Source organism: Pongo pygmaeus, chromosome 3 (genome assembly GCF_028885625.2).
Source record: "Pongo pygmaeus isolate AG05252 chromosome 3, NHGRI_mPonPyg2-v2.0_pri, whole genome shotgun sequence".
Lineage (NCBI taxonomy): Eukaryota > Metazoa > Chordata > Mammalia > Primates > Hominidae > Pongo > Pongo pygmaeus.
The window spans coordinates 198,705,408-198,729,839 of NC_072376.2; the positions used below are offsets into that span (position 1 = coordinate 198,705,408).

The following is a 24,432-nucleotide window of genomic DNA, read 5'->3' on the forward strand; positions in this document are numbered from 1 at the left end:
ATGCAGATTTCCTTAGAGGTACCACTTGGGAAACAATGGCATGGGATTTCCCCCCCTTTCTTTAGGCTATAAAATGTTTCCTTTTTGCAGTCTGAACACCGTTTACTTTAGTTCCAAAGACTTTGATTTTTCTCTTTGCTGAGAAAAAGCAGTCTAAATTTTCTACTTTAGTATTCTTTCCTTACTGGAATGTAGTATTTTGCAACAGGGTATTGTGACAGATAATAATTACTGAATTTTCTATCATTAAGATATGGTGGTATGTGACTCTCCCCCCAGGGCCCAAGAGATGAGGCTGGTGAGGAAGCTGTGGATGACGGTACCAATCAGATCAATGAACAAGCCAGTTTTGCTGTAAACAAACTGCGAGAACTAAATGAGAAACTTGAATATAAAAGGCAAGCTCTAAATTCTATTCAAAATGCACCAAAACCTGACAAGAAGGTAACTCTTTGCTTTCAAGGTTGTCTTTGAAAGTTAACATTTGTCTAATTTGGTAGTTTTCAGTTGAGGTTGCGAAGTATCAGTTTCTTTTAAAATAATTTTAACCATGAACAAGTTCCATTGTTATTTTTTTGCTTCTAGGATAGAATTAGAAAAGCATTTGTTTTTAATCTCTTAGGGTTTGGAGTTCTTTCTCAGTTTCAACTGTGAGTAACTGTTCTTTGCATCTGCTTTGCCTGCAGGGCCTTTGGGGAAGGGGCTAAGCTTTCTCTTGTGCTATGGTCATTTCTGGAAAGTTAATTAAATACTCAAGGACAGTCTTTTGAAAAAAATAATGTTTTCTTTCAACTGCTGCAGGTGCAATTTAGGGAACCTTACAGTACTGTATGGGAAATAAATTGTTTTGCTAGAAAGCAACAATTTGAAAGTTTAAAAATGTAAACAGCATTTCACTAATTGGCCTTTCTCAAACCCAAGCTGTGGTGTGGCTTTTTGCTTTGTGTTTTGCTCTTTAGAATTCAACAAGGAGGTTTCTCTAATATAGATATGGCTGATGCTCTTTGATCTGCCAGATTGGTCTCTGGCACTTTCTGAATGTGTGTTTGAGGATTTCAAGTGGTCAACATGAGAGCAACTTAGAATAAAGCAATTTCAGTGAGTCACATTGGGTTTTCTGTGAGCAGGTGCCCAATCCTATTGAGTCTTCTTTATACTCTTTCTGTGGACATTCAAATGCTTTTATAGTAGGAGAATATCCCTGAAACAAGATGTAAGAAAAACTGGTATCATGAGCCTATCAGCAATTTACAATTAAAATATCTATTCATCTACAATCCAGTTACTGTCTAGTTAAACAGTGAGTTTTCTTTAACAAAGAAAAAGCAAAAAAGAAGAAGGAAAAAAGTCCTGCAAAGGTGTGTCATGTTGGTTATTAGTAATATTTTTACAAAATTATGTAGGAAGAAGTTTAATATGAGCATCACTTTAATAATTGTTAGTGATGGGCTAGCTGCACAATGGCTCATGCCTGTAATCTTTGGGAAGCCGAGATGGGTGGATCGCTTGAGCCCAGGAGTTTGAGAGCAGCCTGGGCAACATACGGAGACCCCATTTCTAGTAAAAATTAAAAAAAACAAATTAGCCCAGCATGGTAGTGGATGCTTGTAGTCCCCAGCTACTAGGTAGGCTGAGAAAGGAAGATCTCCTGAGTCTGGAAAGTCAAGGCTGCAGTGAGCCATGATCATGTTACTGCACTCCAGACTGGGCAATAGTCTCAAAAAAAAAAAAAAAAAAAAAAGTGGCTAGGCGCGGTGGCTCACACCTGTAATCCCAGCACTTTAGGAGGCTGAGGCGGGTGGATCACTTGAGGTCAGGAGCTCGAGGCCAGCCTGGCCAACATGGTGAAACCCCGTGTCTACTAAAAATACAAAAATTAGCCAGGCATGATGGCATGCACTGGTAATCCCAGCTACTCAGGAGGGTGAGGCAGGAGAATCTCTTGAACCCGGGAGGCAGAAGTTGCGTGAGCCAAGATCATGCCACTGCACTCCAGCCTGGGTGACACAGTAAGACTCCATGAATCAATCAATCAATAAAAAATAAGAGAGCGTTAGTGGTACTCTGAAAAGGAAACAAATGGCCAGGTTTCCTGGATTGTCATAAGAAATAGTTCATTCTCCCCTTACATGGAGTCATTCCCGTTTACTACATACAGAACTCGAAAACCTGATAGTCTTCCCAGTGACAAGAACATGTCTGAGATGATAAACGGAATTCGTCGGCATGGCAGATCATCAGTATCTGCAATATGGCATGTTCTTTAAGAACAGTTGTCTTATTTATTCTGGATTCATCTCATTATAAATTAAAGTGCATCTATGGGTAACAGTATGAAAGATGAGCTAGAGAATATTCATTGAATTATTTTCTCCTTGGTTTGTTTGAAAGACATTCTTCAGCCTTTCTTAAAATAACTTCTGATAACCATGGAATAAACATTCTTAGCTACGGTTATATGAAAGAATTCTCAAGAAACTTGGAATGATTCACTGGTACTGTGGCTTAATTTGAACTCTACTCTCTGATCTACATTTGCTGTGTAATCAGATTGTCCACAGGCTGCTCACGGAGCACTCTGCTTCTGGCAGTTGTGTACGGGGCTGAAAGGGCTCTGAGGATGGAAGGCAGCTGATCCTTCTCTCCAGAAGACATAGTCCTCCTTTTGTCTTTTACTTACGTTGGTAAAAAATTAATAATTTTTTTAAAAACTTAAGATTGGCTGGGAGTGGTGGCTCATGCCTATAATCCCAGCACTTTGGGAGGCCAAGGCAGGCAGATGACCTGAGGTCAGAAGTTTGAGACCAGCCTGGCCAATGTGGTGAAACCCCGCCTCTACTAAAAATACAATTAGCCTGTCGTGGTGGCGGGTGCCTGTGATCCTAGCTACTCAGGAGGCTGAGACACAAGAATCACTTGAACTCGTGAGGCAGATGTTGCAGTCAGCCGAGATCATGCCATTGCACTCCAGCCTGGGCAGTAGAGTGAAAAAGTCTCACACACACACACACACACACACACACACACACACAAAACAAAAACAAAAAACCTTAAGATTGATGTTGAAAAAGGTTTTGGCAATCTAGCAATTAACATATCCCACCCCCAAAATCTTGTAATAGTAAGACTTTTCTGGATTAAATATCTAATTATTAATCAGATCATTTTCCTGTGATACATAGTGGTGCAGACTTCTCCTCAATACAGAATGCCAGTGGTTTGCTTAACCCTCCTTCTCTCACAGATCTCTGTACCAGCAGTGTAATGAGCTACTGGATAGTAAAATTAGACTTTTAGTTTGATTCCTGAAATTTACTGCCTAGGTTTTTTTGTTTTTTGTTTTTTGCCTCTACAGAGATATTGTGAGTCTGGAGCAAACTGTCCAATTCTAGGGTAATGTTGGGAATAAACCATTAACCATGAAGAATCTCAGTAACACAAGTGATGAGTAAATGCATGGTGCTGTGTAAGTCACTGTTAAGATTCAGTGTAACATAGAGTGACACCTGTCCTCAAGGAGCAAATATGCTGGTTATGGAATTAAAACAGACATGAAAATAAAATTGATGATAAAATGCAGGACAATGGCATAGGCAAGGAGTACTTCCTGCAGGCTTTCTGAGGAAGGAAAGAGCCCTTGTACACTGCATATTCAGGAGAGTTTTGGAGCAAAGCTGCTGTCCTCAAACTACAAAGTTACATAACCCTATAGGCTCTCTCATAAAAGAAATCTGAAGAGATGGCGAGCATAGCATTTAAAATATATTATTTATTTTTGTAAATTCTGGTAAAGTATATATAACAACATTTACCATTTTAGCTATTTTTAAAAATTTATTTTTTATTTCAATACGTTTTTAGGGAGCAGGTGGTGTTTGGTTACATGAATAAATTCTTTAGTGGTGCTTTCTGAGATTTTGGTATACCCATCACCCAAGCAGTGTACACTGTACCCAGTGTGTAGTCTTTTATCCCTCATCCCCCGCCAACCCTTTCCCAAGTCCCCAATGTCCAGTGTATCATTCTCATGCCTTTGTGTCCTCATAGCTTAGCTCCCACTTATGAGTGAGAACATACGATGTTTGGTTTTCCATGCCTGAGTTACTCCACTTAGAATAATAGTCTCAAATTCCATCCAGGTTGCTGTGAAGGCCATTATTTCATTCCTTTTTATGGCTGAGTAGTATTCTATGCTCTATACATACCACATTTTCTTTATCCACTTGTTAATTAATGGGCATTTGGGCTGGTTCCATATTTTTGCAATTGCAAATTGTGATGCTATAAACATCCCTGTGCAAATATCTTTTTTGTATAATGACTTCTTTTCCTCTGAGTAGATCCCTAGTAGTGGGATTGCTGGATCAAACAGTAGATCTACTTTTAGTTCTTTAAGGAATCTCCATACTGTTTTCCATAGTGGTTGTACTAGTTTACGTTCCCACCAACATTGTAAAAATGTTCCCTTTTTACCACATCTACTCCGACGTCTACTATCTTTTTATTTTTTTATTATGGCCATTCTTGCAGGAGTAAGGTGGTATCGCACTGTGGTTTTGATTTGCATTTCCCTGATAATTAGTGATGTTGAGCATTTTTTCATATGCTTGTTGGCCATTTGTGTCTCTTCTTTTTAGAATTGTCTATTCGTGTCCTTAGTCCACTTTTTGATGGGATTGTTTATTTTTTTCTTGCTACTTTGTTTGAGTTTTCTGTAGATTCTGGATATCAGTCCTTTGTTGCATGTGTAGATCATGAAGATTTTTTTCGCACTCTGTGGTTGTCCGCTGTTTCTGCTGATTATTTCTTTTGCTGTGCAGTAGCATTTTAGTGTTTTGCAACCATCACCACCCTCCATCACCAGAACTTTTCTCATCATGAAAAACTGAAACTTTGTATCTATTAAACAATACCTCCCCATTTTTCCCTCCCTCATGCTCTGGAAAAACCATCATTCTATTTTTTATCTCTATGAATTTAACTACTCCGAGTACCTGATGTTAGTGGAATCACACATTTGTCCTTCTGTGACTGGCTTTTTTCACTTAGAATAATGTCTTCAGGGTTCATCCATGTGGTAGCATGTGTTAGAATTGCATTGCTTTTTAAGGCTGAATCATATTTCATTGCGTGTTTATACCACGTTTTGTTTTGCTAACTATTTATCCAGCAATAGACACTTGATTCACTTCCACTTCTTGGCTATTGTTAGTAATGTTACAAAGAATGTGGGTATACAAATACCTCTGAAAAAGATCTTGCTTCCAATTCTTTTTGGTATATACCTAGTAGTAGAATTGCTGGGTTCTATGCTAATTCTGTTTTTAATTTTTTGAGGAATCATTAAACTCTCTACCACAACATCTATACCATTTTACATTCCAACTAGCAGTGCACAAGGGTTCCAATCTCTCCATGTCCTCCCTACCAACACTCGTTATTTTCTTATTTCATAACCATTAGGATATTTCTTATTTCATAACCAATTCATCTTATATTTCTTATTTCATAACCATTAGGATAGTAGTCATCCTAATGGTTATGAGGTGGTATCTTATTTTGGTTCTGATTTGCATTTCTCTAATGATTAGTGATGTTGAGCATCCTTTCATGTCCTTATTGACCATTTGTGTATCCTCTTTGGAGAAATGTCTATTCAAACCCTTTGTGCATTTTTAAATTGGGTTGTTTATGGTTTTGTTGAGTTTTAGGAGTTTTCTATAATCTGGAGATGAAACCTCTGTCAGAGAGGTGATTTGCAGATTTTTTTTATATTTTGTGGTTTGCATTTTTACTATATCAGTAGTGTTCTTTGATGCACAGAGTTTTTAATTTTGATGAATTCCAGTTTGTCTATTTCTTCTTTTGTTGCCTGTGCTTTTTGTGTCATAACCAAGAAATCATAGCCAAATCCAATGTGATGAAGCTTTCCCTCTGTATTCTGGGTTTTTTTTTTTTTTGAGATGGAGTCTCACTCTGTTGCCCAGGCTGGAGTGAAGTGGCACAGTCTCGGCTCCCTGCAACCTCCAAACCCTGAGTTCAAGCAATTCCCCTGCCTTAGCCTCCTGAGTAGCTGGGATTATAGGCGCTGCCCCCCCACTGCCCCCATCACACCTGGCTAATTTTTATATTTTTAGTAGTGACAGGGTTTTGCCATGTTGGCCAGGCTGGTCTCCAACTCCTGACCTCAGGTGATCCACCCGCCTCAGCCTCCCAAAGTGCTAGGATTACAGTTGTGAGCCACCGTGCGTGGCACCCTATATTCTCTTTTATGAGTTTTATAATTTTTAGCTATTTTGTTTAGATCTTTAATCTACTTTAATTGTTGTATATAGGGTTAGGTGGCAAGGATCCAGCTTCATTCTTTTGCATGTGAATGTCCAATTTTCCCAGCATGATTTGTTGAAAACACTGTTCTTTCCCCATTGAATGGTCTTGACACCCTTGCTGAAAATCACTTTACCATATATTATTTCTGGGCTATATTCCCTTGGTCTATATGTCTGTCTTTAAGCCAGTACCACACTGTTTTGATTATTGTAGCTTTGTAGTAAGTTTAGAAGTCAAGAAGTATGAGTCTTCCAACCTTGTTCTCTTCAAAATTGTTTTGGCCATTTAGGATCTCTTGAGATTCTATATGAATTTTAGAATGAATTTTTTTTTATTTCTGCAAAAAAATGTTATTGAAATTTTGTTGGGGATTGCATTGAACCTGTAGATTGCTTTGGGTAGTACTGACAGCAATATTAATTCTTCCAATCCATGAATATGGGATGTCTTTACAGATATTTATCTTCTTTAGTCTCTTTCATCAGTGTTTTGTAGTTTTCATTGTAGAATTATTTCACTTCCTTCTTTACATTAATCCCTAAGAATTTTTTTAATGCTATTGTAAGTGGAATTTTTTTCTTAATTTTGTTTTTGGATTATTCACTGTTAGTGTATCAAAACACAGCTGATTATTTTGTGTTGACTTTGAATCCTGCTACTTTGCTGAATTGCATAGTTTTAAGTGTTTTCATAACTCCCAGGATATTTTCCCTGTGGCAGATTGTTTCCAAGTTGAAGGATGAAATAATCCTAATAGAGAAAGAACGCACAGACCTTCAGCTGCACATGGCAAGAACGGATTGGTGGTGTGAAAACCTTGGCATGTGGAAAGCCTCCATCACCAGTGGAGAGGTAGGTTTGACTGCTTTTCCTCTTAATTTATTTTAAAAGTTTGACTTTATTAAAAAAGATTTTATCCTGAAGAATGAAGATTGAGGGTAGAAGACTTACACTCATTCTTTTAGACCATATTTGTCCTACCTTCCTTCCCCCATAATTTTCACTCCAGTTCACTCATGACTGCTTGGTACAGATCTGATCTCACTCCACTTCAAACAGCAAGTTCTTCCTGTTCACTGGAATTGAAAGCAACTTTAATGTCTTTGAATTACCAATTTATTTTTCCATTAAGCGTTGAAATGAAAGCACTTTTTGAATCTTGGAGATGAAAAACTAAAAATGTAAGTGCATCTGATAATTTCATCCTGCCGACTTCAATTGCTTAAATTTCAGTATCTCTGAAATCTTCAATGAATATATTTTTTGAATTATTTTGCTGTTTTTTGAGGGATATGAGATAAGAGTTTGTAGAATATACTGTATCTCTTTTCATTTGTCTATAAAAATAATTTCATTTAGGAGGAAAGACGCGTATAGGTGTTTATGTTATTACTGTTGACAACTTGCTTCTCCCCTGCCCCTACTGCCTGTCAAGTGGAAACCTGGAGATGAAAGTCATATAATGTCATTTGCATAACCACAGTATATGCAAATATCAAGGTCCTGAGCAAGAGAGTGCTTTTTTTGTCCTCATTGGTATTTAATATGGCTTATCTTTGTGCTTCCCTGCCTTTCCCTCAAACCAGTGGTTTGACACTCTTACAGGGGTTGGGAAAGGGTCAAAATTCACAACCTTAAATTTATCTCTAGGTTGGGTAGCAAAACAAAGCATGTTCTCCAAGACCTACCCTGAAAGTTCACACAGTACATGAGAGCCTAACCAGGTGCCTTCTGTATGTCTTTGGCACTTGCTGGTGCTCCCATTAAGCTAAGCTGCTGAGCAATACACATTTCTCCATGGAAGGCAGAGAGCAGTGGATCAGGGAAGGTCATGCCAACCTCAGACTCCCACATAGAATCCCTCAGTAACTGCAGATAGTTACTGTTTGGGTGGAAGTGTAGGAAGGTAATGGACTCAGGGGAATGTAATGGCAAAAGCTGCTACAAGAGGCTGCTGGAGGACAGAATACAAATTATGTTACCTCCTCAGTTTTGCTTAGAGCTGGCCCTGACACTTCACAGTGTATTAAAATCATCTTCCAAAGGCAGATATTAGGAGGGGCAGAAAGGGAAGGAAGGAGTGAAAACCATCACAAGGCTCTGTGCCCTGGCAGTCAGTTGCTGCTTGCTGAAGTACTCTGGCCGGTGAAAAGATAGTGGAAATGGGAAAGGGGCACCTGACGTCTAGAGCTCACGAAGCAGTCCCAGGAAGGTGCGGAAGATGCATTTTCATCAAGCTGGATGTGCCTGTATTCTGTGCTAGCTGACTCATCAGAGGTGTGGTCCTAGGAAAGTCAGGTACTCTGTCTGTGCCTGTGCTTCCCTATCCTTACAGTGGGGTGATAATCCTGCCTCACAGAGTGGGTGCTCAGTAAACCTCTCATCTCTTTCCCTGGCCGTTCTTATTGACTCTTTCTCTCTAATTCAATTTATGATGCTAATTCAAGCTCAAATTCAATGTATTTTCTATTGTTTTCTCTTAGCCTCTTATGTTAAGTATAGTAGTGGCCTATTCTGGATGAGTGTGTATGTGTTTGTGCGCGTGTGCGCGCGTGCGCACATGCACGCACACATACAATATCTCAGTTGAGAGGTAAAGGAAATTATATCTCCCAATGTAAAATTTAATGAGAATAGAAATCAGGGCTTGTTGAATCCTGAAATTAAACTGGAGGTGCCCTCATCCTTCTCTGAGAGAGTTTCTGATGTATTTGATGCCTGTTTGCTTGCTGTTAATTTCTTTTCAAAGTAACACAGGATGAGCCTGCTGTATTAGTTTTCTTTTGCTGTGTAACACATTTCATGCTTAAAGCAACACCCATTTATTGGTCACACCTCTGTAGGTCTGGAGTCCAGCACAGGATGCATTGGCTCCCTGCTGGTTGTATCACAGGCTGAAGTCAGTATGTTTCCCAGACTAAGGTCTTGTCTGAAGACTCAGTAAAACCCACTTCCAACCTTACTCAGATTGTTGGCAGAATTCAGTTCCTTTGGTTATAGAACTGAGATCTCTGTTTTGTTGCTGGTTTCCTTCTTGGAATTTGAATCTTTCTGACTTCCTTTCGTATCACTGGCTAGCAAAAACTCTTTGCTTTTAGGTTAGGCCCACCCAGGAAATCCCCCTATTTTAAAGTCTACTATGCCATATAATGTATCTTAGTTGCTAGAATAAAATCTATAATATTCACAATTCCAGGGATCCTGCAAGGTACATCATGGGGAGGGAAGTCTCCTTAGGGGGACACTTACAAATCTTCCTTCTGCATTCATTCACCACGCTTTTTGTAAGTATCGATTTTGATGTTTTCCCCAAGGTTACAGAAGAGAATGGTGAGCAATTGCCATGTTACTTTGTCATGGTAAGCCTACAAGAAGTTGGAGGAGTTGAAACTAAGAACTGGACGGTCCCCAGAAGGCTTAGCGAGTTTCAGAATTTACACCGGAAACTCAGTGAGGTATGAATACTCATGAACGCAGGATTCTAGAATTACTGCACAAGAGCTCGTTTCAATTTTTACACATAAGAAAGCTGATTAATCTTCTTCCTTTGCTGTTGATACTAGCACAGTGGCATTTTCATCCTGACATTTGGAAATTTACTCATAGATCAAACCATCTAGTCTAGCCTAAGTCCGTCATGTCTGATTTTCATTGTAAATTGCCAGAGAACCTTAGAGCTGGAAGAGACCTAAGGATCATCTAGGTATCTCACAACTGGCAGCTGCCAATTGTGATCCATTGATGGTAGTGAAATCAGTTCTGAGTTGCAGCAGTACAAAGAACTAACTGCATTGGATTCTATCACATATACAAGGGAGGCAGTAAGGTGCAGTGCTTGGAGCACAGCCTCTAGAACCAGACTGCTCAGCTCTGAATCTCAGCTCTACTCTTCATGGCTGTGTGACCTGGAATTTATGTATTTATTTATCCATTTATTTTTATATATATATTTTTTGAGACGGAGTCTTGCTCTGTCGCCCACGCTGGAGTCCAGTGGCGCGATCTCAGCTCACTGCAACCTCTGCCTCCCAGGTTCAAGCGATTCTCCTGCCTCAGCCTCCCAAGTAGCTGGGATTACTGGCATTTGCCACCACGCCCGGCTAATTTTTGTATTTTTAGTAGAGACAGGGTTTCACCATGTTGGCCAGGCTGGTCTCGAACTCCTGACCTCAGGTGATCCACCCACCTCGGCCTTCCAAAGTGCTAGGATTCTAGATGTGAGTCACCGTGCCCGGCTGACCTGGGATTTATCACTCACTTGCTTTTTGTCTCTTTTTCATCAGTGAAAACGAATACTAATAGTGCCTACCTTATGGGGTTGTTATGAGAATTAAGGGAATATGTGTATATAAAGCATTTATAAGAAGGTGTGACAGTAAACATCATGGTGGTTTTTGGCAGTAGCAGTAGTAGTAATGAGCATTGTTTCATAGACCTTTGGTTTCAGGTTTATTTATGTATATGTATATATGTATGTGCATTATGGATTGCAATGTGGCATGCATTTCCTACTGTGAGTTTCAGTTACAATGTTTGAAAGCCACTAATCTCGGTTAATTCTTTTATTTGAGAGATGAGGGAACCCGATCCCAGAGCTTAACTGACGTGTCATAGGACACGTACATACTGGCTAAATCAAGATTATTAATAGAATCTTACTTTTAGATTGTTCTTCCTACTTTTCCTCAGGAATTGCCATCTTCTCTAATTCTCCTTCTACTATGGGTCATTGCCTTTTTTCCCCAGCAGTGAACGGTTCTTCAATTATTTCTACTTGAATTTAGGTCCATTTTTCTCTTGCTCAGCGTGAACTGATACTGGTGAAACTATAACTGTCAAAGGGTCCAGCTGCTTGCTGCTTGTAGAAAGAAGGCATCATAATAATAACAAGAGTAAGGTGTGACAAAAAGAGAGTGAGATTTTACTATCCATGCTAGCAAGGGGAAGAGTGGGCAAAATTCTTTCTAAAACTTTCCACCCTCAGCCAGGCATGTTGGCTCACGCCTGTAATCCCAGCACTTTGGAAGGCCGAAGTGGCCGGATCCCTTGAGGTCAGGAGTTCGAGACCAGCCAGGCCAACATGGTGAAACCCCCATCTCTACTAAAAATACAAAAAATTAGTTGGGTGTGGTGGTGCACGCTTGTAGTCTCAGTTTCTCAAGAGACTGAGGCAAAAGAATCACTTGAACCTGGGAGGCGGAGGTTGCAGTGAGTCAAGATCATATCACTCCACTCCAGCCTTGGCGACAGAGCAAGATTCCATCTCAAAAAATAAAAATAAAAATTTCCACCCTTCAATTGCGGAGGGAACCCAGGGGATTTTAAAGAGAGGGTTTGGAATGCAGAAGAGGCAGCGGGTCTAGGAGGTGTCAGGTGGCGTGACCTGCCCTGATGGCTCGCCTTGAATTATTGTTCCATCTGGTGAAGCATGTGGCGCCACTGTGGCCAGAGGCGTCTGGTCCGTATCAGGATCTGGCCCTTGAAGCTTCTAAGGAAATAGATGGCCAGATAAGGAGCGTGGTGTGCGCTTAACAAGCATGTAGGTAAATCAGTGTGCATAAAGCATGGGAGCATGGGATGGGGAAAGAAAGGGAGTGGAGGTTCACAGCAGATGCCCAGGCTGTATTTCAGAATGAAAGGAAACACATATGCAGCCTGTCTCAAAGTTACATCTTGAGATTAAGGAGGAAGGAGGAAGGAAAACGAAGTTTGAAAACACGGTTTGAAGCCACGCTGCTCCTTTACAAAACCTCATGGGCACCTCTCAGAGTCGTCTTCTATGAATGAAATGTGTCTCTTTTCTTTAACCTTGTCTCCAGACTGATTTTTTAACCTGTTTTCATCACTACATACTATAATTTCTTCAACTGCTTTTTAAGGATAGTGACCCAAACTGAATGTCATGCATGCTACATTTCTCAGATGGCTTTTGGTCACCTTAGCAGTGTGGAAAGCAAAAATTTGTCTCAGTGTAACAATGAATTTTCCCCAGAGTTGTTGAGTAAAATTGATACTACAGAAAAATGTGTTGTTTTCTCTGTGGAAAAACTACTGTGAAACCAAAGTTTAGTATCAAAACAGGAGGAAAAAGAGTTGAGGGAAAATTTTGAAATGAAATGTCTTTGGAAAGTAAAATTTACTTAGACAATCAAAACAATTACATGGAAGCATTAAAAGAAACAAACGTGAAAGTCCATGCCCGTCCTCTTTGTCATCTTTCCTCGTCTGTGGACTGATGGCTGGGCTATTCTCTTACCCCTGCCCTTTGCAACAGTGTGAGTTTTCCTGTTGTGAGAACCCTTCCTGTCGACAGCTGTGACAGGAAGCACCTTTTTGGGTACTTAGTGATTTTAGTCTTCCCTTCCACCTCTCACTGCCTGTTTCATTTCTCTAAAATTTCACAGAGCTGTTGTAAGGATGAAATAACACATGCTATGCTTCTAGCACAGTGTCTGGTAGAAGGGAGGACTTAATCCACGAAGGGTGCGCTCTTCGTACTATGAATATATTTTGTTAATATACTTACAATCTCCACTGAGAGGCAGTAATAAGGCCGGGAGTGGTGACTCATGCCTGTAATTCCAGCACTTTGGGAGGCCGAGGCAGGAGGATCGCTTGTATCCAGGAGTTTGAGACTGGCCTGGACAACATAGACCTCGCCTCTACAAAAAATTTAAAAATTAGCCAGGCATGGTGGTGCATGCCTGTAGTCCCAGCTACTTGGGAGGCTGAAGTGGGAGAATCGCTTGAGCCCGGGAGATCAAGGCTGCCATGAGCCATGATCACGCCACTGCACTCAGCCTTGGTGACAGAGTGAGACCCTGTCTCAAAAAAAAAGAAAAGAAATGCAGTAATAGAGCTACAACCCAAGTTTTCTTTGTTCCCATTGTTTTCGTTTTTTTTTGACTGGGTCTCGCTCTGTTTCCCAGGCCCAAGTACAGTGGTGCAGTATCGGCTCACTGCAAGCTCTACCTCCCAGGTTCAAATGATTCTCCTGCCTCAGCCTCCCCAGTAGCTGGGATTACAGGCATGTGCCACCACGCCAGGCTAATTTTTTGTATTTTTAGTAGAAACAGGGTTTCACCATGTTGGTCAGGCTGGTCTTGAACTCCTGACCTCATGTGATCCAGCTTCCTTGGCCTCCCAGAGTGTTGGGATTACAGGCATGAGCCGCCGCGCCCAGCCATTTTCTTTTGTTAACTTTAGCTTTTTACAGAGATGTTATAAACACAACACCTTCTAGTTGAAAAACTGTCTGTGAGCCAGGTTTCCATTTGTCACATCATGTGCCACTCTGCGTGGTGTGCAGATCCCTCGTACCAGCCTGGCCTTGTGACTTCTCAGCTCCCGGGGATCTTGTAGGTTTGGGGATGCGCTTCAGTTTTTTCCATCAGAGTTTCCGTTCCTCCCGATTCTTCGAGCCTGATTAAAATGGGTAGGTTTTCACCTCAGAGGAACAAGTACAGGAGGAGGAGATTTGTTTTGTTCTAATTATTATTCTAAATCTTTTTTAAGATTAAAATGTAATTTCAAAATACTAACATTTCATTTTTCCCCCCACAGTGCGTCCCTTCTTTAAAAAAAGTCCAGTTGCCTTCTCTTAGCAAGCTGCCTTTCAAATCTATAGATCAAAAGTTTATGGAAAAGTCGAAGAATCAATTAAATAAATTTTTACAGGTAAGCAAGTGAAAAATGTGGGCTATGAGAGAAAAAAATTAGTTATTTAGGGTTAAACTGTCATCATTCTAAGAGCTTGGTAGTTTGCTTTTTGTTCTCACAAGCCATGCTAGATGCTAAAAAAATATCTTGGGTGTTTTTTTTAATTAAAGTAAAATATGCATATAAAAATACACGTAAGTGTATAACTGTCTCTATTTCACAAACTGAACACACCCATGTAACTAGCACCCAGTCCAATGAACTGATTATCACCAGCAGCCCCCAGCTTCCTCGCATCGCTGCAGCCCCTCTAAAGGTAACTGCTGTCCCGACTTCAGCACCATAGATCAGTTACAATTGTCTTTGAACTTTATATAAATGAAACCGTATAGTGTGGATTCCTTCGTTTCTGACTTCTTTCACTCATTATGTTCATAGGACTTGTCCATCCTGTCATCTTAGTTGTAGATGATTCATTTTCGTTGCTGTGAGAGGTTTTCATTGTGTGAATACACTGCATTCCAAATTCACTCCATTGTTGATGAGCCTTTGGCTCCTTTCCACTCTGAGGCTTTTACAAAGGGTGCTTATATAAATGTCTAGTACTTGTCTTTTGGCAAATATCTGTCGGCTGATGCCCAGAGATTAGGATTTCTCCATTTTTCTTCATGGTCAGAGCAGTTTTATACTCTCCCCAGCAGTGTGTAAGGGTTCTGATTGCTCCACATCCTCACCAACACTAATTTTTTGCCTTTTTCTTCTTAGCCATTTTGGGTATAGTAGTATCTCATTGTGTTTGGGGGGGTTTGGTGTTTTTTTGTTTGTTTGTTTGTTTTTCTTTTTGAGACGGAGTTTCGCTCTTGTTGCCCAGGCTGGAGTGCAATGGTGCGATCTTGGCTCACCATAACCTCTGCCTCCCGGGTTCAAGTGATTCTCCTGCCTCAGCCGCCTGGGTAGCTGGGATTACAGGTGCCTGCCACCACGCCTGGCTAATTTTTGTTTTTAGTAGAGACAGGGTTTCTCCGTGTTGGTCAGGTTGGTCTCAAACTCCTAACCTCAGGTGATCCGCCCACCTCGACCTCCCAAAGTGCTGGGACTACAGGTGTGAGCCACTGCGCCCGGCCATTTGTTGTGTCTGCTTTTCTATTGTGCTGCTGCTCGTCCTTTCCATAATGTTTTATGGGTTTGTCCATGTTCTGGATATGAGTTCCTTGTCAGATCTTATGTGCTACAAATATTGTCCCCCTTTCTATGGATTGCCTTTTCCTTAATGATTTCTTTTAATGAGCAGATGGTCTCAATTTTAATTTAGTCCACTTTATCATTTTTTTTTTAATTTTATGGTTAATGCCTTTGCACCTATTAAGAAATCTTGGCCTACTCCAAGGCCCTGAAGATATTTTCTTAATTTCCTTTAAACACTTTATTATTTTCTATCAGTCTGTTTTTAAATAATAAGGCCAAAGGTGTGCTGTCCTCAATAACAACCACTGTTTTTTCCTTTGCTGCACCATCTATATTCAGAGTATAATTGTTCATCACACCTTGGATCTTAAAGCCCTGAAGTTCTCAGAGGCATGGAATTTTGCCTCATAAAACATGTTTTGCCTCTGCAGTAGAAGCTAGACATTCTGAGACTGAAAAAAAATGTTCTGAATATTTGTATCCTTTAAAGAATTCTTTAAATTGACATTGCACTTGTACATATTTATGAGGTACAGTTTGGCATTTTGATACATGTATATGTTATGATCAAATCACATTAGTTAGCATATCCATCACCTCATGCATTTATCATTTCTTTATTTTTTTTGAGACAGACTCTTGCTCTCTTGTCCAGGCCGGAGTGCAGTGGCGCCATATCATCTCACTGCAACCTCCACCACCTGGCTTCAAGCAGTTCTCCTGCCTCAGCCCCCCAAGTAGCTGGGATTACAGACAGGCTCATGCCACCATGCCTGGCTAATTTTTGTATCTTTAGTAGAGACAGGGTTTCGTCATGTTGGACAGGCAGGTCTCGAACTCCTGACCTCAGGTGACCAATCTGCCTTGGCCTCCCAGAGTGCTGGGATTACAGGTGTACGCCACCGTGCCCAGCTGCATTTATCATTTCTTCGTGGCGACAACATTAAAAAACCTTTCTTCTAGCTCCTTTTTGATATATAATACTTTACTGTTAGCCATAGTCACCCTCCTGAGCAACAGAACACCAGAACTTACTCTTCCTGTTAAATTGTAACTTTCTAGCCATTGACCAATCTCTCCCATCCTTTCCTCCTCAGTCTCTGGTAACCACCTCTCTCTACCTCTAATATATCAATTTTTTTTTCAGATTATACAGATGAGTGGGATCATGCAGTATTTGCCTTTCTGTACCTGGTTTGTTTCACTCAACTTATGTCCTCCAGGTTCATTCATGTTGTTGCAATTGACAGGATTTCATTCTTCTTTATGGCTGAATAATATTCCATCATGTATATCGGGGGGTTCAATCTTTTGGCTTCCCTGGGCCACAATGGAAGAAGAAGGATTGTCTTGGACCACACGTAAAATACACTAACACTAATGATAGCTGATGAGCTTAAAAAAAATCACAAAAAATTCTCATAATGTTTTAAGAAAGTTTACAAATTTGCATTGGGCTGCATGTAGCCCACAGGCTGTGGGTTGGACAAGCTTGATGTATGTATACCACATTTTCTCTATCCAGTCGTCTGTTGGACGCCTAAGTTGATTCCATGTCTTGCCTCTTTATTGTGAATAGTGCTGCTTTAAACGTGGGAATGCAGATATGTCTTTGACATACTGGTTTCATTTCCTTTGGATATATATCCAGTAGTGACATTGCTGGATCTTATGGTAGCTCTATTTTTAATTTTTTGAGGAGCCTCCATACCATTTTTCATAATGACTGTACTAATTTACAATCCCACCAACAGTGTACAAGGGTTCCCTTTTCTTTCCTATCCTTGCCAACACTTCTTTTCTTTTGTCTGGCGTGAGATGGTATCTCCTGGCTTTGATTTATATTTCCCTGATTCATGATGTGGATCATTTTTTCATATACCTGTTTTCCATTTTTATGTTTTCATTTGTGTCTATTCAAGTCCTTTGCCCACTTTTTAATGGGATTATTGTGTGTGTGTGTGTTTTGCTGTTGAATTGTTTGAGTTGTTTTCCTTCATTTGAATATAATTTAAGGCCAAAGATTTACATCTGTAATGATTTCCCTATTAATATGCTGACTGTATTAAATTTGGGACTTAACCATTAGTATATCCTGCTATTTTGTAAAATATTAGAGAGTAGATGAGTGAAGGATATCAAGATGGGGGAAAACGTCTCACTACTCCTGATCCATCCTCACATACAGGTTGAACTGACCATTTAATTCTGAAAAACGAATAAAGACTGTCTGCAGAGTTCAGGGACAGGGAGGGCAGTAGGGGCACTGCCCATCCCCCTTAATCTCCTTCTCAATGGTGATGGCAGGGCCTGCCCACCTCCAGGCCAGTCTCCTGCAGGGTACGTGAATGCTGATGGTGCTCCGTGGACCCATTGTCCCCAGCGGCGCAGTATTGGGCCCTCTCAGAGGTGATTTTTCTAGGGAGGGTCATAGCGTCCATCAGGTCATTTGCCATCTAAACAAATAGGATGTTGCCATCATGGACCAACCCCTCTGGAACTAGACCTGAACCTCCACCTCCCCCCACACTCTGTCATCAGAGGCATAGCTGGCTCCTGAGTGTTCCATCTCCCTATGTGGCTGACAGTTCCTATAGGTTTACATATTCCTAAGCCCAACGTCTTATAATACTAGATGTGTAGATATTCTGTGGTCACATTGTTAATTCTGCCGTCTTACCATAGCACTTCCTTGTACATAGACAAGCTCGATTTATGTTCTTCTTTACTCTCTCCTAAGGCCAGGGAAGTACATACAGAACTTTGGGAACTTTCCAGTTTGAGGGCTAGTAGAAACTGTTCTATATGGCCAGGCGCGGTGGCTCACGCCTGTAATCCCAGCACTTTGGGAGGCTGAGGCAGGCAGATCACAAGGTCAGGAGCTCGAGATCAGCCTGGCCAATATGGTGAAACCCCATCTCTACCAAAAAATGCAAAAATTAGCCGGTCATGATGGCGTGCGCCTGTAGTCCCAGCTACTTGGGAGGCTGAGGCAGGAGAATTGCTGGAACCCGGGAGGCGGAAGTTGCAGTGAGCCGAGATGGTGCCACTGCACGACATCCTGGATGACCGAGTGAGACTCCGTCTCAAAAAAAAAGAAAAGAAAAGAAATTGTTACATAATTATGTAAATGCTCACTGCCTGGAAAGTGGCAGCACTGGGAAATGAAACTATTGCCTGGCAGGTAGTGCCACCATGTGAAAACTCAAAGTTCTTTTTTTCAGCTGATGTACAAAGTCTGAATATAACCATAAAAGGGCAATTTAGAGGTATCCGTGTGTAATTTGCAAAAATTTAAGTTGGTCAAACACAGATGAGTGAAAGTTGTATTTCAAAAGTGGTAGCACCTGGGATCTGTGAGCTGTAAAGTAAGAATTTTCTGTTGCACCAAGCAGTGCAAAGCGGAGTGAGTTCTGCCTTCTGCATTGTTATCTCCCATGAGCAGAGTGATTTGGGCACTACTAGTTAACCTGGAGGGGACTGTTTGCCATTAAGATCATTAAGAATTGATCTTATATAGTTTGTTTCAGGGGGAAAGGGAAGTGGTTTTCGGTTCAGAAGTGTGATGAAAGTAAATTCGTGACAGCTCCACCTCGCTCGCCTTTACCTGTAGCTCCCAGCCACACAGATTTCCCGCACTGGAGCAGTTACTCCTCTTTCTTCCACAGAATCTGCTTTCAGATGAAAGACTGTGTCAGAGTGAAGCACTTTATGCCTTCTTGAGCCCTTCTCCTGACTACCTCAAGGTTATTGACGTGCAGGGGAAAAAAAATGCTTTTTCATTATCCTCATTTTTGGAAAGACTTCCTCGCGACTTCTTCTCCCACCAGGAGGTGAGCTGTCTAAAGGGCGAACCACTTTTGTAGCGTATTTCAGCAGATACTAAGCTCATGCTCCTCATTGGGGGATGCAGATCCCTCCATTTTCAGTCATTAGCACTGTCACATTTTGAGGCACCTGCTTCTATTTCTGTATTTTAATTCTTCCAAGTGACTTGCAGGGGAGGACAGAGTGGTTTTACCACTTCAGAGTTGGTAAGTAAAATGTGAGTAGGAAGTTCTGCAGGAGCCCCGCTACACACGGGGCCCCTCAGTCCATTGCCAGTCCCCAGGTCGGGGCAGGCCAAGTGCGGGCCATCGTTGCGGAGTGGTGGGGTTGGGGGGTCCATGCTCAAGGTTCAGTAGAGGAGGTTGTGTTTATGGAACAGGCCAGATGTCATTGGCCTGGACTGGAGGGTTTATGCTGTGCTCTAATGGAAGATTAGGTACAGCATAGAAGTGGGGAGGGGTGAGGTTCATGCCAGGCTGAGAGTTTAGGCTGTATTCTCAGGCATGAAGAAGCATGGGATATTCTGAAGCAGGATGATCTGGCAGTGGTATGTGGATAAGGGAAAGTACAGAGCCTGCAGAGCTTTCTATCTCATCTTCTGAACCCCAGACTTCTCTCCAGAGTAGACTGTGCACTCCTGTGCACACCACAGAGGCGTCTTGCCTGGCCCTCTAGCAAATTGCACAGGACCACCTCTGAAATGTGGCTTCCCCTCAGTCCATTGCCAAATGCCACTGCCTGTTCATCGGAGGTGGCTTCGAGTTTGGACAGAGGAACTGATGGTGAAAAGGAGCATGCTGCTCTTCTGCATTCTCTGCTGGGGCGGAAGTCAGCACGTCCCACAGAGCACACCCACACCTGCTCCGGTCCACACATCTACCCACAGCCCCCCAAGTATCTCCCATCGCTTTCCTTCATGTGTCCATCTGTACTTGGCTGGCTTACCTGTCTCACCTCCCTTTTATTCCTGAACCCCTGGAGTTGATATATGACTCAGTCACTCTATGAAGTGACTCTGAAGCTGCCAGTGGCTTCCTCTCAGTCTTTACCTTTCTCAGCCTCTTTGAGGCGTTTGCTGTTGCTGGACTTCTGTGATGCTGTGAGTTTTAGGGAACTCCTCCAGCCTCTATGACTTCTCTGTGCCTTCCTCTGCTCGCCTGATGTAAGTATCTCCCAAAGACCTGCCTGGGCTCGCACTTCAGCTCCTACCTCTATGCAGACATTGCAGTGCACATCCTCAGCTGCCCTCCAGCACCTAATGTTTGCACCTCTGGGACAGCACTTTCTCCTGCCCTATCATAACATCTGCCTGTGTGTCTGTCAGTCTCCCCAGAAGGCAGTGGGCCACGGAAGTCTAGATCCACCTCACAGTCATTTGCGTTAGCCTGGTGCCTGGTATATCATGAGTTTTTAACTGAAACCTGCTGATGTGCAGATCAAGAAATGGGACTAGCTGAAGGACAGAATAAAAGCTTAAGTCACAGCTTTAAAAATAACTAAATTACTTTAAAATGCATGTTTGTAAAAAAAAAACTGAATTTAAAATTATTTACTTCCTGCTGTTTTAAGGGAGTGAAAACTAAAAAATAAAAAATAAGTTAAAAGCCTTAGTTTTGAAATTCAAAATGGTTAGAAAACTATTTTATTGTCTATTAATTCACTGATTATTAATACAGCGACAGATTTTTTTAATTAGCTTATTTTAAGCCTTGAATAAGGCTCGAGAATCAAGCTTTTCTGAATCTGTACTCTGTGTTGAAAATGGATAGTTTCTGCATGAAAAGTGAAGAATTAAGGCTAGAATATGAGCAGATAGTTTGGTCAAGCCTTGAATAAGGCTCTAGAATCAAGCTTTTCTGATTCTGTCCTCTGTGTTGAAAATGGTAGTTTCTGCATGAAAACTGAAGAATTAAGGCTAAAATATGAGCAGATAGTTTGGAATTTACACTTGAAGAGGGAGAACAACTCTACCAATTTTCTTGGATAAGTTATCTGCTTCCTATGACTTTGCTGTATTCCCAGGAGGAGACAGAGGAGGACAGTGACCTGTCAGATTATGGTGATGATGTGGATGGGAGGAAAGACGCCTTGGCTGAACCATGTTTCATGTTGATTGGGGAGATTTTTGAACTTCGAGGAAGTAAGCTTCTTTGTTATTATTTAGTGGTATTTGCTAGTTAAGTGGTATATATAATCGTACATGCACATGCATTTAATATCCCTTTATTGCTGAAATGCATCAGACATGTATTTATATTCATGAATCCATTCATTCAACATAGCCTTTTAAGAGCCAAACTGGGCCAGGCGCAGTGGCTCACGCCTGTAATCCTAACACTTTGGGAGGCCAAGGCAGGTGGATCATGAGGTCAAGAGATCAAGACCATCCTCACCAACATGGTGAAACCCCGTTTCTACTAAAAATACAAAAATGAGCTGGGTGTGGTGGACGCCTGTAATCCCAGCTACTCGGGAAGCTGAGGCAGGAGAATCGCTTGAACCCAGGAGGCAGAGGTTGCAGTGAGCCAAGTTCGCACCACTGCACTCCAGCCTGGGGGACAGCGAGACTCCGTCTCAAAAAAAAAAAAAAAGCCAACCAGATACTATGCTACGTATACAACCCCAAGACAGATATCATCTCTATCCTAACATAGTGTAGCATCCTCATTTACTCTGCACCATGTTCCTCTGACCACAGACGGTTAGAATCCTTCACATTTATTTCTTTTTATGTGACTTGGCATAGCTTCCATTGCCTTATCACTAAAAGTTATACAGAAAACTATCTTGCATAGCACAGGAAGAATCCTGTTGTTAAAGGTGAGTTTTGGTGTTAGGATAATTTTGTGGCCAAGGACATGGGAATGCCTCCACCCTATTTTCCAGCTACCTTTTTTCCTCTGGAGCAGTAGTTCTTCATGGAGGGAAGGAGGGACATATGGTGATGTCTGAAAATGTTTTTGATTGTCTTAACTTGGAGTGAGGGGTGCTATTGGCATCTAGTGGGTAGAGTCTGGGATGCTGCTAAACATTCTACAGTGCTCAGGACAGCCCCGCAGCAGAGTTATCCTGTCCCAAATGACAGTAATGCTGGAGTTGAGAAATCCTACCCTAGTGATTCCTCAAGGAGAGATGTAAGTAGAAGAAACCATTGTAAAATGGGGATCAAAGTTCCATTTCCTTAAGAGCCACTCCCCGAAAGCATCACCTTGGTGAAAGGTAAACTGGACTCCATGGCTTAGTGTTTTTTTTTTTTTTGAGACGGAGTCTCGCTCTGACATCCCAGGCTGGAGTGCTGGAGTGCAGTGGCGCAATCTCGGCTCACTGCAAGCTCCGCCTCCCGGGTTCACGCCATTCTCCTGCCTCAGCCTCTCGAGTAGCTGGGATTACAGGCGCCCGCCACCACGTCCGGCTAATTTTTTAAATATTTTTAGTAGAGATAGGGTTTCACCGTGGTCTCGATCTCCTGACCTCGTGATCCGCCCACCTCGGCCTCCCGAAGTGCTGGGATTACAAGCGTGAGCCACCGCGCCCAGCCCATGGCTTAGTGTTGAGCGTTGAATAGGACTTAATGCTACTGCCCGTCCACACGTTCACAGCTCCCAACACTCTAAATCTTGACACCAGTAGACTTTGTCATACCTGGAGCCTCAGTACCAGCTAGAGATATGGCAGGTGCCCACGGGCATACCTGACCACCTCGAAGAGGAAGCAAATGAGAAGACCAAGGGTTAATAAGACTCAGTAATGGCACCAGCCAGCCAAATAGTGCACCGTCGATGTCCTGGGCTCTGTCTGTTCACATCAGCACCTTTTCCCTTGAGGCAGAGGAGTAGGCTACCAGTTGGTCTTACATAGGAAATGGGGCTGTGGATCCCTTCTCATTTATAAATCCCTTAACATGTCACTTAAAGAATTGTTAACACATGAAAAAATTTCAAGTGCAACTTGAATTTGTCTTCTGTGTCTTAATCCTCAGTATCTACTACAATGCCTGATCCTTGGTAGGGGATCAATAAAATGCCTGGATGGATGCACTGATGAGTGAATAGGCAAGAGAAATGTTAAGTGCCAGAATGAATTATCTTTGCTCATTGACCTTTTTCTCCTTCTGAGCCAAAGCTAAGAGAATATATAATGTCAGTCATCAAACACTTTGAGAGCATATGTTTTAGATACAAATCTGTAGGGAAACAAAACCATATCAGATACAGATTCTGCCATCAGTGAATTTACAGATTAATGGGTCCAAATATGTAATTCACATTAAGCAATAGACAAAGTTAGATTCTAAAGTGCAGGCGGAGATTTACACATAAGGATATTTTAGCATAATTACAATAACGAAAAGTTGGAACTAAGATATTTTAGAAATGGAAGATAACTTACTTAAGAAATATCTATATGATGGAATATCATCCACATATGAAAAATCCTTTCAGATAAAAAACCTAATAGCCTTTTAATATTTGAGACACTTTAAGACATACACAGTGATGTTTAACTTGATTCAATATAGACAAATAGTAATCCACCCAAAGTCTGACTCTTCTTTGGTGAAATGTGGCCCATTAAATCATGAGTCTCCCCAGTTTCCTACAGAATTGATAAGAATGAGGACACTGTCCTAGCCTTCATCATTGTTTTTGTCTTTGCTATTGGTACAGAGCTTAAGAGACACGGTAGGCGTGTCAGAGCCAGTTCAGCCGGAGCAGGGCTCCTCACCATGCCTGCAGCATGCACTTCCTCCATCTCTGCCTGCTCAGAGCATATTCGGTTTTGCTAGTGGCATTTCAGAGAGAATAAATAGAACCTCATTTCTAATGAGATGTGATCCATTCGTCGTCAGCAGAATCTAGTGCTGCTGCAGCTGCCTCTGTGGCTTTGAGCAAACAAGCCTTCAGAGTAATGGGGCTCGCGCGTGTGTGTGTGTGTGTGTGTGTTTGTGTGTATCGGGGGGTTATTGGGGACTAGGGAAGGTGAGGGAAAAGTAATAGAGTAAGGGGCTATCAGTGATAGAAAATTTGTAGCAAAATGAGTTTTGGTTTCTGTTCTAGTTTACAAAAAGGGACCAGTAATACCCCTTCCTCCTTCTTTTTAAAAATAACCCCTTGGTCGTCAGGCACTCTTCTAGAGTTGCACTTGTCCTCAGACCCTCTAGGTATGAGCCACCTCTTTCCTGCCCTAGAAAGGCAAAGTGAAGTTATCATCACTGACAGATATGTTCATCCCAACCTCAGTGCCAACCTAAAATGAACATGCTTGGCAGCATTCCAGCAAATTCCATCAAAAAGTTTAAGACATTTTTGAGGTATGGTTCCGACTCCAAGACTTGACTTTACATGAAGTATTCATACTACTTTAACTGGATATTTTGATCCATTAAAAAAATTAGAAATGGCTTTAGAGTATATTAAAGTCTAGTGCCAA

General features: G+C 41.6%; 1 protein-coding gene across 5 annotated transcripts in view; it reads left to right on the forward strand.

Annotated features, from left to right (window-relative positions):
• Positions 1 to 24,432, forward strand: part of SNX25 (sorting nexin 25) — a 152,500-nt gene that overhangs the window by 118,453 nt on the left and 9,615 nt on the right. For 3 of the 5 annotated variants that reach the window (XM_054484160.2, XM_054484166.2, XM_054484165.2), the window contains exons 10-15: positions 280 to 444; positions 7,051 to 7,182; positions 9,645 to 9,785; positions 13,894 to 14,007; positions 18,843 to 19,007; positions 21,025 to 21,142. In XM_054484160.2, coding sequence (XP_054340135.1) covers positions 280 to 444; positions 7,051 to 7,182; positions 9,645 to 9,785; positions 13,894 to 14,007; positions 18,843 to 19,007; positions 21,025 to 21,142 — 835 coding nt within the window. The remainder of the gene's footprint in view (positions 1 to 279; positions 445 to 7,050; positions 7,183 to 9,644; positions 9,786 to 13,893; positions 14,008 to 18,842; positions 19,008 to 21,024; positions 21,143 to 24,432) is intronic. The other 2 variants (XM_054484162.2, XM_054484167.2) reach the window with 1 other exon arrangement.